At 43.5% G+C, this 13,635-nt stretch overlaps 1 protein-coding gene across 2 annotated transcripts in view; it reads left to right on the top strand.

The window, feature by feature from the left end:
- The first annotated feature begins 4,233 nt into the window (after nt 1-4,233).
- necab2 (N-terminal EF-hand calcium binding protein 2) overlaps nt 4,234-13,635 on the top strand; it is a 77,481-nt gene continuing 68,079 nt past the window's right edge. Inside the window, exons 1-2 of one of the 2 annotated variants that reach the window (XM_048257657.1) lie at nt 4,234-4,589; nt 9,310-9,334. In XM_048257657.1, the coding sequence (XP_048113614.1) occupies nt 4,272-4,589; nt 9,310-9,334 (343 nt within the window). In that variant the 5' untranslated portion in view covers nt 4,234-4,271. The remainder of the gene's footprint in view (nt 4,590-9,309; nt 9,335-13,635) is intronic. The other variant, XM_048257656.1, reaches the window with a different exon arrangement.

Genomic DNA, 13,635 nt, shown 5'->3' with positions numbered 1-13,635 from the left:
GTATCATAGTTAAAGAATTACCCTGCAGTGTTACTTTTCATTACATCTAGCAGCTAATGCGAACCATATAGCTTATGGCAGGTAGGCTACTAATAAAATGTTTAAAAGTGCGCTGCCTGTTTGTGCGTGTCATGTGTTTGATTTCCAACTTATGAAACGTTGCTTTGGTGTCTAACCTGCGCGGCCAAAGTAGGCCACACAAGAAACGGTTGATAAAGGATCTTTAATGCTAAACCATACTGTTTTGTCTGTCTAGTTTCCACTAAAGTAGTGCAACAACAGGCTGGCTGGCTGGCTGACAGCTCAGACAACAAACTTTAGTTAACTCACTAAAACATGCAGCTAGCCGCAAAAGGTCTCTCTTACATAGCCTACACTTTAGCTAAGGTCTGCCCGCTGGAAGACGGTACACAAATAAATAAACAAAGTACACCTACATTAAAGGAACCATATGTAAGATTGTGGCCAAAAGTGGTACTGCAATCACTTTCAAATTACTGTAGAGTGGTGTATCCCCTCCCCCTCCCCACTGACTCGAGGTTGCCAACCCGGATGCCGAAACACTACTGACTTTGTGATTACTAGATAGGTGGAGGGTGGCGCATCAGGCCAAAACACAACATGACATGACAAAACACAACATCAGTTGAGGGCTGCAACTTCACTTTTTAAATGACAATATCCTGGCCGGACTACTGTTGTCAGTGATGTAAGTATTTGAAATGAACATGATTTCTTAATGTCTAGTGACTTATCAGGGCCATTTTATGATTAATTGAAATACATTTCTTACATATGGTTCCTTTAAGGCGCGTTCTTACCTTTGTGTAGAGGCTATAAGGCTTGCAGTCTGATGATGATTGATGGATCATCTCACTGATTGCTTGCAGCTTGCCTGCCTACATCCGGTTGCGCAGCAGTCCTTGCAAACAATTAGTCTTAGTAGGCCTACGATGTCAAAGTGTATCAATTTACAACTGCCACGATCGATCGTAGACTAGTTCATTCACCATTCATTGGGATTTCCGTTTTTTTTTTTTTATTGGTTTATGTTGGTTTGTGTAGGTTATTAGGTTATTTCATTTGCCATGTTGATATGAACGAATGAAGTTGCACGTCTTTATTACGTCAGAGGTAATTTCAATCCACTCTTTAAAGAAATCAGTTGGGGGTCAGTTCTACTCATATACTAAGAGCTCATCTTGTCAAAATAATCAATAACTGGGAAACTAGTTGAGTGAACTTAAAACTTTTGTGGTGCCTGAACAATATGGCAGCTTTGACAGCTCTGCAATTTTATTGAGTTTAGAACACTGTTGGGGAATACAGTGCAGAACATGAATCATACACATGCAAACCTGAGGACAGGGAATGATTGCTGTTGTCTTAAAGGTAAACTAGCAGTATTGGCAATTTCCTTACAATTTTCTCGGTTTTTGCTTCTTTTTCGCTGGGTCGGTCATGACGAATGTCTGAGAAACTCCATCGCTACCTTTTTCTAGCCAGTGCCTGGCGTGTATGTGTATTTGAATGCAGTAAAGCAATTCGTTACACTCGTTATACTTCCTGACACTGAGGCGTCGGCCCGCCGGCCCACAGTTGCAAGGGTGGTTTTTCCGCCACAGGCTTAGGGGAAGCGAGACGGCCACCATTCAACCCGAAAAAAGTCATATAACTATTCCAATGACTCTGAAGCTGTTAAATGAAGGTAAATTAAGCTAAAAAACCTACATAGTGTGCCTTTAATTGCTTCAGGCTTGTATGCGATGGTTGTGAGGTTCCGATCAGTTGCTATGGGTTTCCCGCACGTCATCAGAAGGAAATAATGTTCATCACCTCCTGCTCCCCTCTATCTCTATCCATGCCAAATGACCCCTGATAGCCTGTGAATCGGTAGGTGGGTATGCTCTCGCCCAAATCCAATTAAATGAACGTCTTAATGTGGAATGTCTTAATCACCAGTCAGAAAGGGCAGTCTTACACCTTTCAACTAACAAAGGTCAGCTGGGGCCTTTGGAGAAAAATACACATCCTGTGGTGGTAATGAGGGGGACACCTCAAAACGACAGGGAGGCTGAACTCGCCGGGTGGCCTATACAGGGGCGCAACTACCCATTTTTGAGGGGTATGCAACAACAATATTGGCGCCCCCAAAAAAAAGTGTCTATTGAATATGTTTTTAAAGAAATGCTGCCAATTTGATGTTTAACTTGATGTTATACTTGATAAGTATTGATAAATGGTGCATTGCCACTTTAAGAGAGTCTAAACGGTTCTCATAACGTCCTCTTGCCAGCTAATGCTCACAATGGATACGGCTGATAGGCACTCTAGCCTTGTTTGTTTGCACCACATTGACAACACAATATTAAGTTATTACAAGGAGCCTTTATTGTTAGGATATGGAAAATGTAATGAGTTACTGCTAGCATGACATTTCTGTTTGCAGTTGGCCATTAAAAGTGCAGTATGAGCATGGTAGCCACCTAGCTATCTGAATGGAATAGGCTATTTTTCAATCGGCATTATGCTTAACAAAAGCTAGTCTGTTAACATTCATATTTGCAAGCCTCCAAGTACAGACGTCATCACTTTAAATCCTACCTGTTGCCTTTCACCGTCCACTTATTTAACTGCTGCTGCATCCCTTGACATGCCATCTCCTTTTCCCTCTTTCTTTTTCTATTTTTAGTCGTCAACAGCTTTTTTTTGCTGTATCCATAGACGGCAACTCACTACTCGTAGGCCTATCTGCTCGCCCAGCGCTCACGGCGCCCCCACTCCCTCTTCTATGTCAAAATTCTATAATGGAATCTTATGAGATAGGGCGCCTACTCTAGCCCTCTAGCCTGTTAGTCCTCTAAAATGTTTTATACAACAATTGGGTTCTATTGAACTATTTATTTGTTTCTGATTGGCCGAGAGACGTTCCATGAGTTGGAATATCCCTGGACATTTCAACTCAGACTTTGCACAGCTAATAATAAATCACTCCGCGATACAATGCGAAGATTTGACACAATGTTCTCATCCCAGCTCTCCACTATTTTAAGCAATGGGTTACTCCTTAGCAAACCATAACGAAACAGTGCTTCACCACATCTGTGGATTAAGCTACACAGTCAACTCAATGTAAGTAAGATAAACGAGGATGCTAATTGTTCTCAGCATTGCCAGCATTGTGTAGGGCCTATAATATGATTGTCACTTGGAGGAGACTTGTAGATAACTAACGTTAGCATAGTTAGCTAACCGCTGTTAACGTGCTAGCATCGTGTCAGAAAAACATATGGGGCTGTGCACAGTAGTGTTAAATTAATAAAGTTGAGTGGTTCTGCAATGTAGGCTATGTTTCCGTTTTTTGCAGTAGCATGTCCCTTACATAACATGGCCCAGTGTCCTTGTAACATGCATGCAGCAAAGCTAGATATGAATGTGATTTCAGCCCGACTTTCAACATTTCTTTCAAGAAGACACGTAAACCACAAAAACCCGTAAAGAGGGATCTGGAATGTTGGTTACCTAGCAACCAAGACGCTGTCTATTGAAAAGGGAACTGTTTTTTGATGCATAAGTTTTCAGATTATTTAGTTTGTGGTAGAATTGTTGTATAAAAGCAATATGGCACTCGTGATCGTGGGATTGGTCATGGATATTCCTATTTATATTATATATTTATATATATATATCTATATATATATATATATATATATATATATATATATATATTACCATCGCTTTGGCGCCCCCATCGAGCTGCGCCCCTATGCGCCGCATATAGCGCATACCAACTGTTTGCGCCACTGGGCCTATAGCATGTGCTGAGGGCTCCGCGCTTGAACCTAGGGACCCCATTATCCTCACCCCAGTCCTTCCTATCTCCGTGAAGGCTGGGATAGCTGAATGATTCCGGCTGCCGAAACCCAAATATAGATACGGTCGTATAGAGTGTGAGACAGTCCACACAATTAGCTATATTTATTTTAACCTTAGGCCTATTTCAGTAATCCAACGTAAATACCACACCAAAAGTCAAGCCGTTTTGGTCATCTATAAAATGCAGTTCAACCATTTACGCGTTGCTTCTATTTCCAACCGCTGCGTAAAATCTGGACGTGGACCACTTGTCTCAATATTAAACTACGCTAAACTTTCAGCCGGACATTGGAGTGGGTGGTGTTTTCGCAATGTTCAGCAGCGCGCTGATGATGTAAGCGAGGGGGGAGGGATCGTTCCCATAGCGCGCAGCATGAACGCTCCGCGGCAAAAGGATGTGTGAGCAAGCAGCGCGTTACTGCAGGGACGGAGTCCACAAACTGCTCCACAAAGAACAAGCCAAACTCCGGGCACAGGAAAGCAAAGAACAGCCCAAATCCGGGGCCCAGGACAGCGAGACAGCGACGGCTGCACAGTCCGGAAACAGCGGTAGCCAGCCCGGTGGAATCGACGGGCTTGTCCGCTGGATAGTCACCAAGATGAGCGACAACAAGAGCATCTCTACCCGGGAATACGCCAAAGAAGAGGCGGCAATGGCCCAGGAGCAGTTCTTCGCCCCCGAGCCACGGAAAGGCATCTCTGTCATTTTAGATGTAGGTGTCCCTCAACAACCCATTGATTATTTCCACTGCTTTATTATATGTATTTCAGTTTGTTGTGTATTTGAAGTTGTCACTTTTGACTTTTACAGTGTAATTTACTGTACACTTTTTCAGATCGCTAGAGTTTATTTACTCTCTGAAGTTGCCAAAACGCTCATTTCGAAGCGTTGGTTTTGCTTTAAATGGTGACCACAGCGCATTAAAGAGAAAATATGTAGTTTATCTTGAAAACATTTAAAGTATAAATGCACATAATAGGCTACTTTCCTTTGACAGAGATTGATGAAGATATTCAGAATGTGTCACTTGAAATATTCTGTAGCTAATTATTCGCAATCATACTGTTGAAGTGGCCCGGCTCATTTGCCAGTTTTGGAACCTCAGCAAAGGGGGATGGGTGCGCCCATATTCTTTGTATTTCCTGTGCATGCATGGTTTAAAAACTGTTTTTTATTCAGGTTCATTAAAACCGAGAGTACCCAACCATATGGCTGGATAGACAAATGTTCTATTAAAATGGGAAGTCTAATTGTTCTCACATTATTGTAATTTTACTGAAACACATCTGTCGAGCAGTCCGTACTTTAAATAATTTATTAAGGTTTTGCAGTGTGCGTAATTGCGCAGCAACGCAGCCTACAGAGGAGAGGTCTCAGTAGTATTGATTTAGTAGGTCAAAGTGTTGCCTCTGTATTTTTAATCGGTGCTCAATAATGATGTGTATCTGATGTTTTTTTCTCCAGAGAAAGCAATAGTGCTTTAAGCGGTGAAAGTTAATATGAGAGCGAAAGGAAATAGTTCACGCCCAGCCAGCGATACAGAACTAGGTGCGCAAATACTCTTGTGGTGTATTAAAAGCGAATTAAAATTTAAGACCGGCGGCGTTGTTGTAAATATTGTTTCAGGAAAATGAGAAAGTGGATGGAAGTAGAGGTTTAATTAGGCGAATAGTTGGAGATACAGTGAGGGAAAAGCGATGTCAAAGTGCAAGGGAGGAGAGCGCAGACAGCAACGCGGTGAAACGAGAGGCGCGAGATCTTTCTGAAGGGAACAACAACTCACTCGGAGCGCAGGTGCCTGCTAAGGATTTGATTGCCTTCCGAATCCGAGACCGTTGCTGGTGGATTTCATTTCACTATCTTCCATTGCTGTTTCTGTCAAAAGTAATACACTTTTTTGTCAATCAAACGCAGAAGCACCAAAAAAGGAGACTTCGTCTGGAGTCAAAATGCCTTCCTGTATTGCAATCCTCTCATCATGTAACGTATGATCTATCGCAGTGCCAGGACTCTTGTGGCACATCTACCTTAAATACGTAAATGTGGAGAAAAGTTCAGGCAAGGGGAGATATTTGCTGCTAATATGCTGAAATGTGTGGTGAAATGCTTTCTATCAGTTAATGCTTTCAAACACTTTCTTCGCAGAGCAGTATGTAAGGTCTGGTCCAGCAGGCTGCATGTAGTTTAAGGAGACGCTGGTCTGTGCAGATTAACTCGTTAACTCGGAAAAAAACGGAAAGGCATCTCATTATTTGCTTTTATTATTAATATGTAAGCCTGGACTAGGGCTCTTTAGTTTGTTTAACCTATACAAAGTTAAGGTCTCTGTTAATTAAATGGGGCTTATTAGATGCATTTAGCATTTGCGAAAGGTTTAGGTTGATTATTGGTTTGAACTTTGCTTTATAAATAATTTTGCTATTTGCCCAGTAAATCGAGTCTCAGTAGAGAGATTTGATGTCTCCCTTGCCCAATCAAACCAACCAAAGCTGCTCTGAATCTATATAACCTCCCTCCACTCCTTTGGGTGTGTCATTTAGAATTCTGCAGTAGCTCTGTGTGTGTGTGTGTGTGTGTGTGCGCGCGCGTGCGCATATGTGTGTATTTGTGTGTGTGTGTGTGCGCGCGTATGTGTGTATTTGTGTGTGTGTGTGCGCGTATGTGTGTGTGTTAGTTCTACAGTGCTGATTATGCACTGCTGGTTTTATGGAGAGCCATTGTGGTCTCTGTGAGTGCGGCTGATTGCTGGAGATTTCTTTAGTGACAACTCTTTACCTGGCGGGAGCAGGGGCAGGACCAGGGCCAGCACCACAGCACTGACCATTCCTAATAAGGAGCTCACATGCTCAGCCATCTCACCCATACTCTCTCTCTCTCTCTCTCTATCTCTTCTATCTCTTCTTTCTCTCTTCCTCGCTCACAGATTTGAACACACCCCTGTTTCTCCCCTCGATTGCTTCTGATTCCCCCTGTATTGCGCTCTCCACTCTCACAGCCCCCTCCCCCTCCCTCTTCCTCTCTGATTATTTGTCAGTAACTGCTTTTAGTCATAGCAGATCTGAGTGTGGTGGTGCCTCGCTCAGTAAATCTGCTGCAGAATGAGACACACCAGAGTTTTAATGAGCCTGGGGTTAATAGAAATAGACATTCTCTCTCTCTCTCTCTGATATATAATTGCTTACATCTTCATGGAGGGAAAGCTGATGCATTGATCTATTGCTCTGCATTGATCTTACTTCTCCCTTTCTCTACACAATCAACACTATCAACTTCTTATAAGGAGTACTAATGTACACATCCTGAAATAATCATAAGCATAGTCATAAATTGCAGAAATATTCATTGCAGTGCATCTCTAATTTGCTCACATCTTTATCAATAGCACTGAAAATATTAGGAATAATTATTACGTATGGTAGGATATCTAGCAAATCATTTTTATTTCAACATTTTATACACAGAGTGACTGTGCCTCTGTCGAGTAGTGCGGGAGCTTCCTTAATTGTTTCGGTTCTGGCTGGTGCTCTCTGAAGTCATGCTCTTGCCTTTGAAGTTCAGATGAGCACTTTGCTGGTGGGTTTTTGTCCCCTTTTTTCTGTCAAAAGAAAATCTTTGTGCGGAGGTTGAGGCCAAGTGGGTCACCTACATTATCTGACACAGCACCATCTTCTGCCCGACAAATGGATGATCAGGGCACCAGCACACACCTCTTTTCACATGTGCACATGTACACTCACATACACATACTCAAATATACACACATGCACAAGCACACACATTACCAATTTTGACCCATTTTTTGTCTTTTTTTTATCACACAGACTGCATATCTGCACTGAAAATCATTTCTGAAACCCAGCATCCAAGCTGCTGTCAGCATCAGATACACTACAGATCTATCACCTGTTTCAGAGAATGTTATTTCTTTCCAATTGGCTACTTTACTCCATTGATAAAGTGCATCTGTGCATTCATTTAGAATGTGCTCCTCAGAGTCTGTAAAATAACAGCCTATGTGCATGGGGCCGTTGCACCATCTTGATCTTCTTGGTTAAGTGCCTCATTGATTTTTTTTCCTGGTGCCTTTATTTTCAACCTCTCACTCTCTCTCTCTGTGTTCTCTACACTTCCATTCTCTCCCTCTGTGCAGCAATCCAATGCATGCCAATAGCACACATAGATCAGTGGAGATTGCGCTGACCTAGCGAACGCCACCCCCTTTGAATGAATTCAAAAGATACTAACAGTGGTTTTCATGGTACCAATTGCCCTCCCACCACCCCCACACCCCCCAGGCCAGATAAATAGTGGTATTGATTAGAAATTGTTCAGGGAAATGCTCCGATGCTTGCCAGAGTGGCGGAGAGGAATGCGGCAGAGAATCGCCATCGGTGCATCTGTCATCTACCGCGACAATCTGAAAGAAGCGACCTTTTTATCCCCTCGCTGCACTCTGGTCATCCTTTCGTCCAGACATCGCTCCTCCTGCCTCTCTCTCTCTCTCTTTCTCTTTCTCTCTCTCTCTCTCTCTCTCTCTCTGCTGATGCTTCCAGCATCCACTCAGGTGTCTGCTGGAGATCAGCTGGATGGAAGCATTGTGCCTGTCTTCTTGCCTTGTGCCTGTCTTCATCCACTGAATGCAGCATTCTCAGACCATTCAAGTCCACCCGAGATGCTTTTTCACAGTGACGACCCAAGGCTGTTTCAGGGTAGTTTAAACTGTATTTCCAGATTCAGGCATAGACTATGTACTCGGCGCACACAGGTTCTCACTCAGTAAACAGCTTTGCATTTTATATATATAAAAACAGTATAACCTGACGTCCCATACAGCCTCACAGTAGCACAGAAGCCCTCTGGCACATAACCAGTGCACACAGACTCGGTGCTAGAGCTGGACACTAATCTCAGATGATCCTCTCCACTAAGGAGCAGGTGGAGGGTCAGCATTGATGAGGTATTCGACTGAGCCTTGCCCTCTCTACAGCTCATTCCCAGACATTATGGATCAATAGCCATAGCCCTCCACCCACCTCTCTCTCTCTCTTTCTTTCTCTCTCTCTCTCTCTCTCTCTCTCTCTCTCTCTCTTTCTACCTGTGAGTTGTAAGTGCTCTATTTCACATGTGAGAGGACAGTGTAATCAGCTTTCTTTTGCGATTTACTCATGGAGCGTCTCAATCGTTCACCAAGCCATGCGAAATAATACCTTTGTTTCTGTTTAATACAAAGAACAAGACGTGCTCCATTGAATCTTAAAATTGCATTTGACCCTAACTGAATGTTTGTGAAATGAGTTGTCATCAATGATAATAACACTATTATTTACCGTGATTGTTGCTATCAGTGACGTGTGATGCCTGTGGGCCTTACTCCCAGTGTTATGTGCTGATGGGTGCTATTTGGTGAATGTTGTGTGTGCTGTGTGTTTCAGATTTTCCGGCGAGCGGATAAGGATGGTGAGTGACTCCCTCTCCCTCTATCCGAGTCTCCTGTTTGTTTCTACTTTGCAGGGTCATTATGCCTTCATGATGTGTATTTTCTCCTCATCAGTCAATGCATGTAAAGCATAATGTTGTCAGTGTTGTTTGTGTACTATATGGTGTTTCACAGCTGGATTATGTGCATAGAATGAAGAAACACACTACAGTTGTCATTTGTCATTCACACAACACCATTATGTCAAACACTTGAGTGATGCCAATACACTCTGTGACTGCTGAATATAATTTTGATTAATTAATTAAAGATTAAATATTAATTAATGTGTTTGCTTAATTAACCAACCAACCAACACCCTCTGGAGCAAATGTACCAAGACATTAATGCCTGTTTCATGCTTTATTTGCACCTTAAAATATGACGTTGTTATGTACGAACAGACCTCAAATGAATGAAAGCGCATTTTGCTGGGCACACGAGAGCTGTCAGGCAAGCTGTGCTTTTCACACTCATGCATATATGCATTTATGGGAAGGTTGAGGAAAAGGTGAGAGTATTTTGCAAACATATGGAGGAGAAGTGTGACGAGCGATTGATTAGGTTTTCTGGCATATGTAAGAGAACAGTGCACGTCTATTTTGTGGTGAAAATATTCCGCCTTATAAAAGCAGGTGTAATCCAGATTGCGGTTTAATGCATCAACAGGAGAAACCGCCAGAAACAACAGAACCAGTATTCAGAGCACCAGTTCTGCCTCTCCACCACGTTGAAAGCAACTTTTACTTTGTTTACCTTTTAATTTGTTACTTTTGCTTTTTCACGTCATCCGCATCCCTATGCCTGAGTCTATTAACTCTGTCATAGCTTAGCTGCTTAGCTAATAAAGTGGATTGTTTGTGCTGTCATTTTGGCCGTCTCTCAGATTTCAGCACTGGACAGCTCCATTAGTTCAAAATCAAAGAACTCCCCACTGGAGTTCTCTATAAAAGCCCAGGTGTAGCTTTTATTGTGGGGAAAAAAGTCCTACTACATGTTTCCTGACTTTTTAAAGCACCTATGCAGCAAATATTGTGCAGTCTTGTTCTTAGAGTGTGGCAGCCAGTGTGTGGTGGTGGGCAGTGTCTGGTAGGAGGTGGCTGTGTTTTGTTGTATGTGAGATAATGGTTGCTCAGTGGTTAACATACAGAGTTCTGTGGGGCTGTGCGGCCGTGCTCCACATGCACGCGCGTATGTGTTTGTGTGTGTTTGTGTGTGTGTGTGTGTGTGTGTGTGTGTGTGTGTGTGTGTGTGTGTGTGTGCGTGTGCGTGTGTGTGTGCTTGCTTAACTCTGTAGTGTGTGTATGTGTACCGCCAGCCCAGCCACTCTTTGATTCCCTCAGGCTCTCGTCTGTTCTGGTGCCATATCGGAGGAGAAAAAAACTAACAAGAAACCTACTGAAAACACACCACTTTATATTGCTGCCAAATGGCCATATTGCTTGTATTAAGTGTGTGTGTGTGTGTCTGTGTGTGTGTGTGTGTGTGTGTGAATGCATGCCTTCCTGCATGTGTCTGTGGGCGTGAACATTTTTGAGAGTGTGCTATAGTTGATAATGTTCTAAATCAGCAGTTCCCAAACTTTTTTCCCCGCGTACCACCACCTACATCCTGACTCGGCTCACGAACCCCTACCATTCGACACATAAAAACGTAACACATTCTATTGACACATTCCAGGCATCATATTTAATTAGCCGCTCTACGTGACAACAAATAACAAAATCAAAATGTGCAACTGGGCGGAGAACAACATTATGAAACACAAAGAACAAAGAGAACATGGCTTAAGATTTAAAAAATATATTTTTTAACACCTTTCTGACATTGCTCTTTTCATCTCGTGTACCCCCTAGTGGAAGCTTGTGTACCACCGGGGGTACACGTACCACAGTTTGGGAATCCCTGTTTTAAATGAATTCAAAATTCATGGCATGGATTGCAGTACTGAAAAATGAAATCATTCAGAGCACTTCATGTTGGGCTTCTGCAATAAATCTTGCAAATATGTTTTTTGGGGGGATTTATTGTGGTTGTGGATTTCAAAGAAAACCACATTTTTTTCAGTAGTCACTGTTTTTTGAAGGTATCCAACCTGGAGGCTGTCCGTGTGTCCTAGAAGTGTTTTTGAAAGAAAACAAATTGCTGAAGAAAAAAGAACAGAAAACACTCAGAAACAGCCCACCCCAACCTTGTTAAAGAGAAACCTTGTTATTCAGTGTACACAGCTAGCAGAGTTTATTTTTAAACGCTGCTTTCTCTTTCTCTCTCTCTCTCTCTCTCTCTCTCTCTCTCTCTCTCTCTCTCTTTCTCTGGGGAGTGACTGTATGACTTCAGTAATGAGTGAGCGAGGGGGTGGTAGCAGTGATGGTGGTGGAGGTGGAGCCATACTGGGGGAGCTGTAGCCTGATGCCAAGCTCTGGCACCAACTCACTGCGATTCAATCAACCCCCCCAGCCCCCCACTTTCACAACAATGGCCCGGTTTCAATGCAGCTATTTCATTTCACTGCAGCTCTGGAAGAGATAAGCCTGTCCATGTTAAACATTCTCTCCCCCACAAGGACAAAAAGAAAGACAATTGTATGCAATCACGTCGAAATGGGAGGCCTGTATGCAGAGAATAACATATATGATAGGCTGTTACTTGTTATTTGCTCTGCACCTCCCCCCTCCACTTCATATTGGTACCTGTTGTGTAAACAAATGGGGCTCATCAGGTTGATGGCCATGGTAGATGGTATATATGAGTGTGTGTGTTTGGAGGGGCTGCTGGTCATTAGGGTGTGCTTTATTGCTGAGATGACATGCCTCTGTGGCCCCTGGAGCTTTTATCAGCTGTGCTCCCGACACGAGAGCATGGCCAGCCGCTGATTAAGCCTCCCGACCCCATCAATCTGGAGGCCCCCGAGAGGACAGACAGGGCCCCGCCGTAACCCTGCCCTGCCGAACGCGCCCAAACATCCACATCTCTGCACGCACCTCTTCAAATATTAAATGGATCACTGCTGTGCCCTTGTAAGAGAAGAGAAAAGAAGAGAGAGAGAGAGAGAGATGAAGAGGGAGGTGCAAAGAGAAATGGACAGAAAAGGAAAGAAATAGAGAAATGAAGAGAGAGATGGAGAGGTAAATGGAAAGACAAAGAGAAATTGATAAAAAAAGAGAAGCGGAGAGAGGAAAATGGAAAGAGAGAAGAAAATGGAGAGCGAGAACGAGAGCTAGATAGAGAGAGAGAAGTAGCGGTAATTACAGACACGTGGGTGGTAATGGAAATTTAATTGGCTTCATTCTCCCACTTTGAGTCGTGAGTGCAGCACCGTACTTTGCGCTCTTCCCCTCTTTTTCTCCTCTTCCTCTCCTCACAGCCAGTTACTACAGCTACATAGACAACCAGCAGACGCTGGGCCAGGTCCGGCCCAGATGCAGCCCACCTCAGGGGCTCATTAGACTGGGAGCCTGGTCACAGTCAGTCTCCGATGCTGGCTAGAGATGGAGAGGGATAAGAGAAACAGATAGAGTGAGAGAGAACATGCAGTGTAAGTGTGAAAACGACAAACAAAGACAGATGCCAGATTTGGAAAGAGTAAGGGAGACGGGAAAAAAAGGGAGAGAGAAAAACAGAGGGAGAGAGAGAGAGATAAACAGAAGGAGAGAAAGAGAGAGTGTTAGCAAGATAGAGCCTGCCAGCCTGTTTACAGTACCCAATTGCCATGCTTAGGTTTTACTGGAACAGATAATCCTCGTTTTTGGATAAGACTGTTAAATGCAAATATCTCTCTCTATGGGTTTCTTGTGCTTCTCTCTTTCAATGCCTCTCCTTCACTCTCTTGCTCTCTCTCTCTTAATTTCAGTATTCAGTACTCAGCCTTAGACTGGCAGCAGTAGAAAGCTGCTCACATTTGTGCTGGATGACATGAAGTAAAAAGATGCTGACTCCCACACTTTCCCATCATGCAACAGTAGGCCCTGCCTAAGACCTTATAATTTATTAAACACAGTCAAACGAGAGTGAAAAAAAGGGTACAGGAATAACCGTCCTCATGCACCGTGTCAGATCTACTTTCGATGTTGCGCATTGTCAGGGTGGGGGTGCTTTTTTGGAGTGATTGGAGAGTGTCTGCCTCGCGGGACGTTGGCATCACTGGAAGTCAGCGGGGCTGGGGTGGTGCTCGGGCAGACAGACTGCAGTGGCCGTTGGCTTCCAGGGAGACTGCAGAGAGTTTGCTGCAGCCCAGCCAGAAAAAGCCCCTTTCATTTCCTGACTGCAGAAGGAGTGGGGTGGG

Source organism: Alosa alosa, chromosome 11 (assembly GCF_017589495.1).
Source record: "Alosa alosa isolate M-15738 ecotype Scorff River chromosome 11, AALO_Geno_1.1, whole genome shotgun sequence".
In the NCBI taxonomy this organism is placed as follows: Eukaryota; Metazoa; Chordata; class Actinopteri; order Clupeiformes; family Clupeidae; genus Alosa; species Alosa alosa.
Note: the sequence above shows the minus strand (reverse complement) of the source record. Positions and strands in the feature narration are given on the sequence as shown.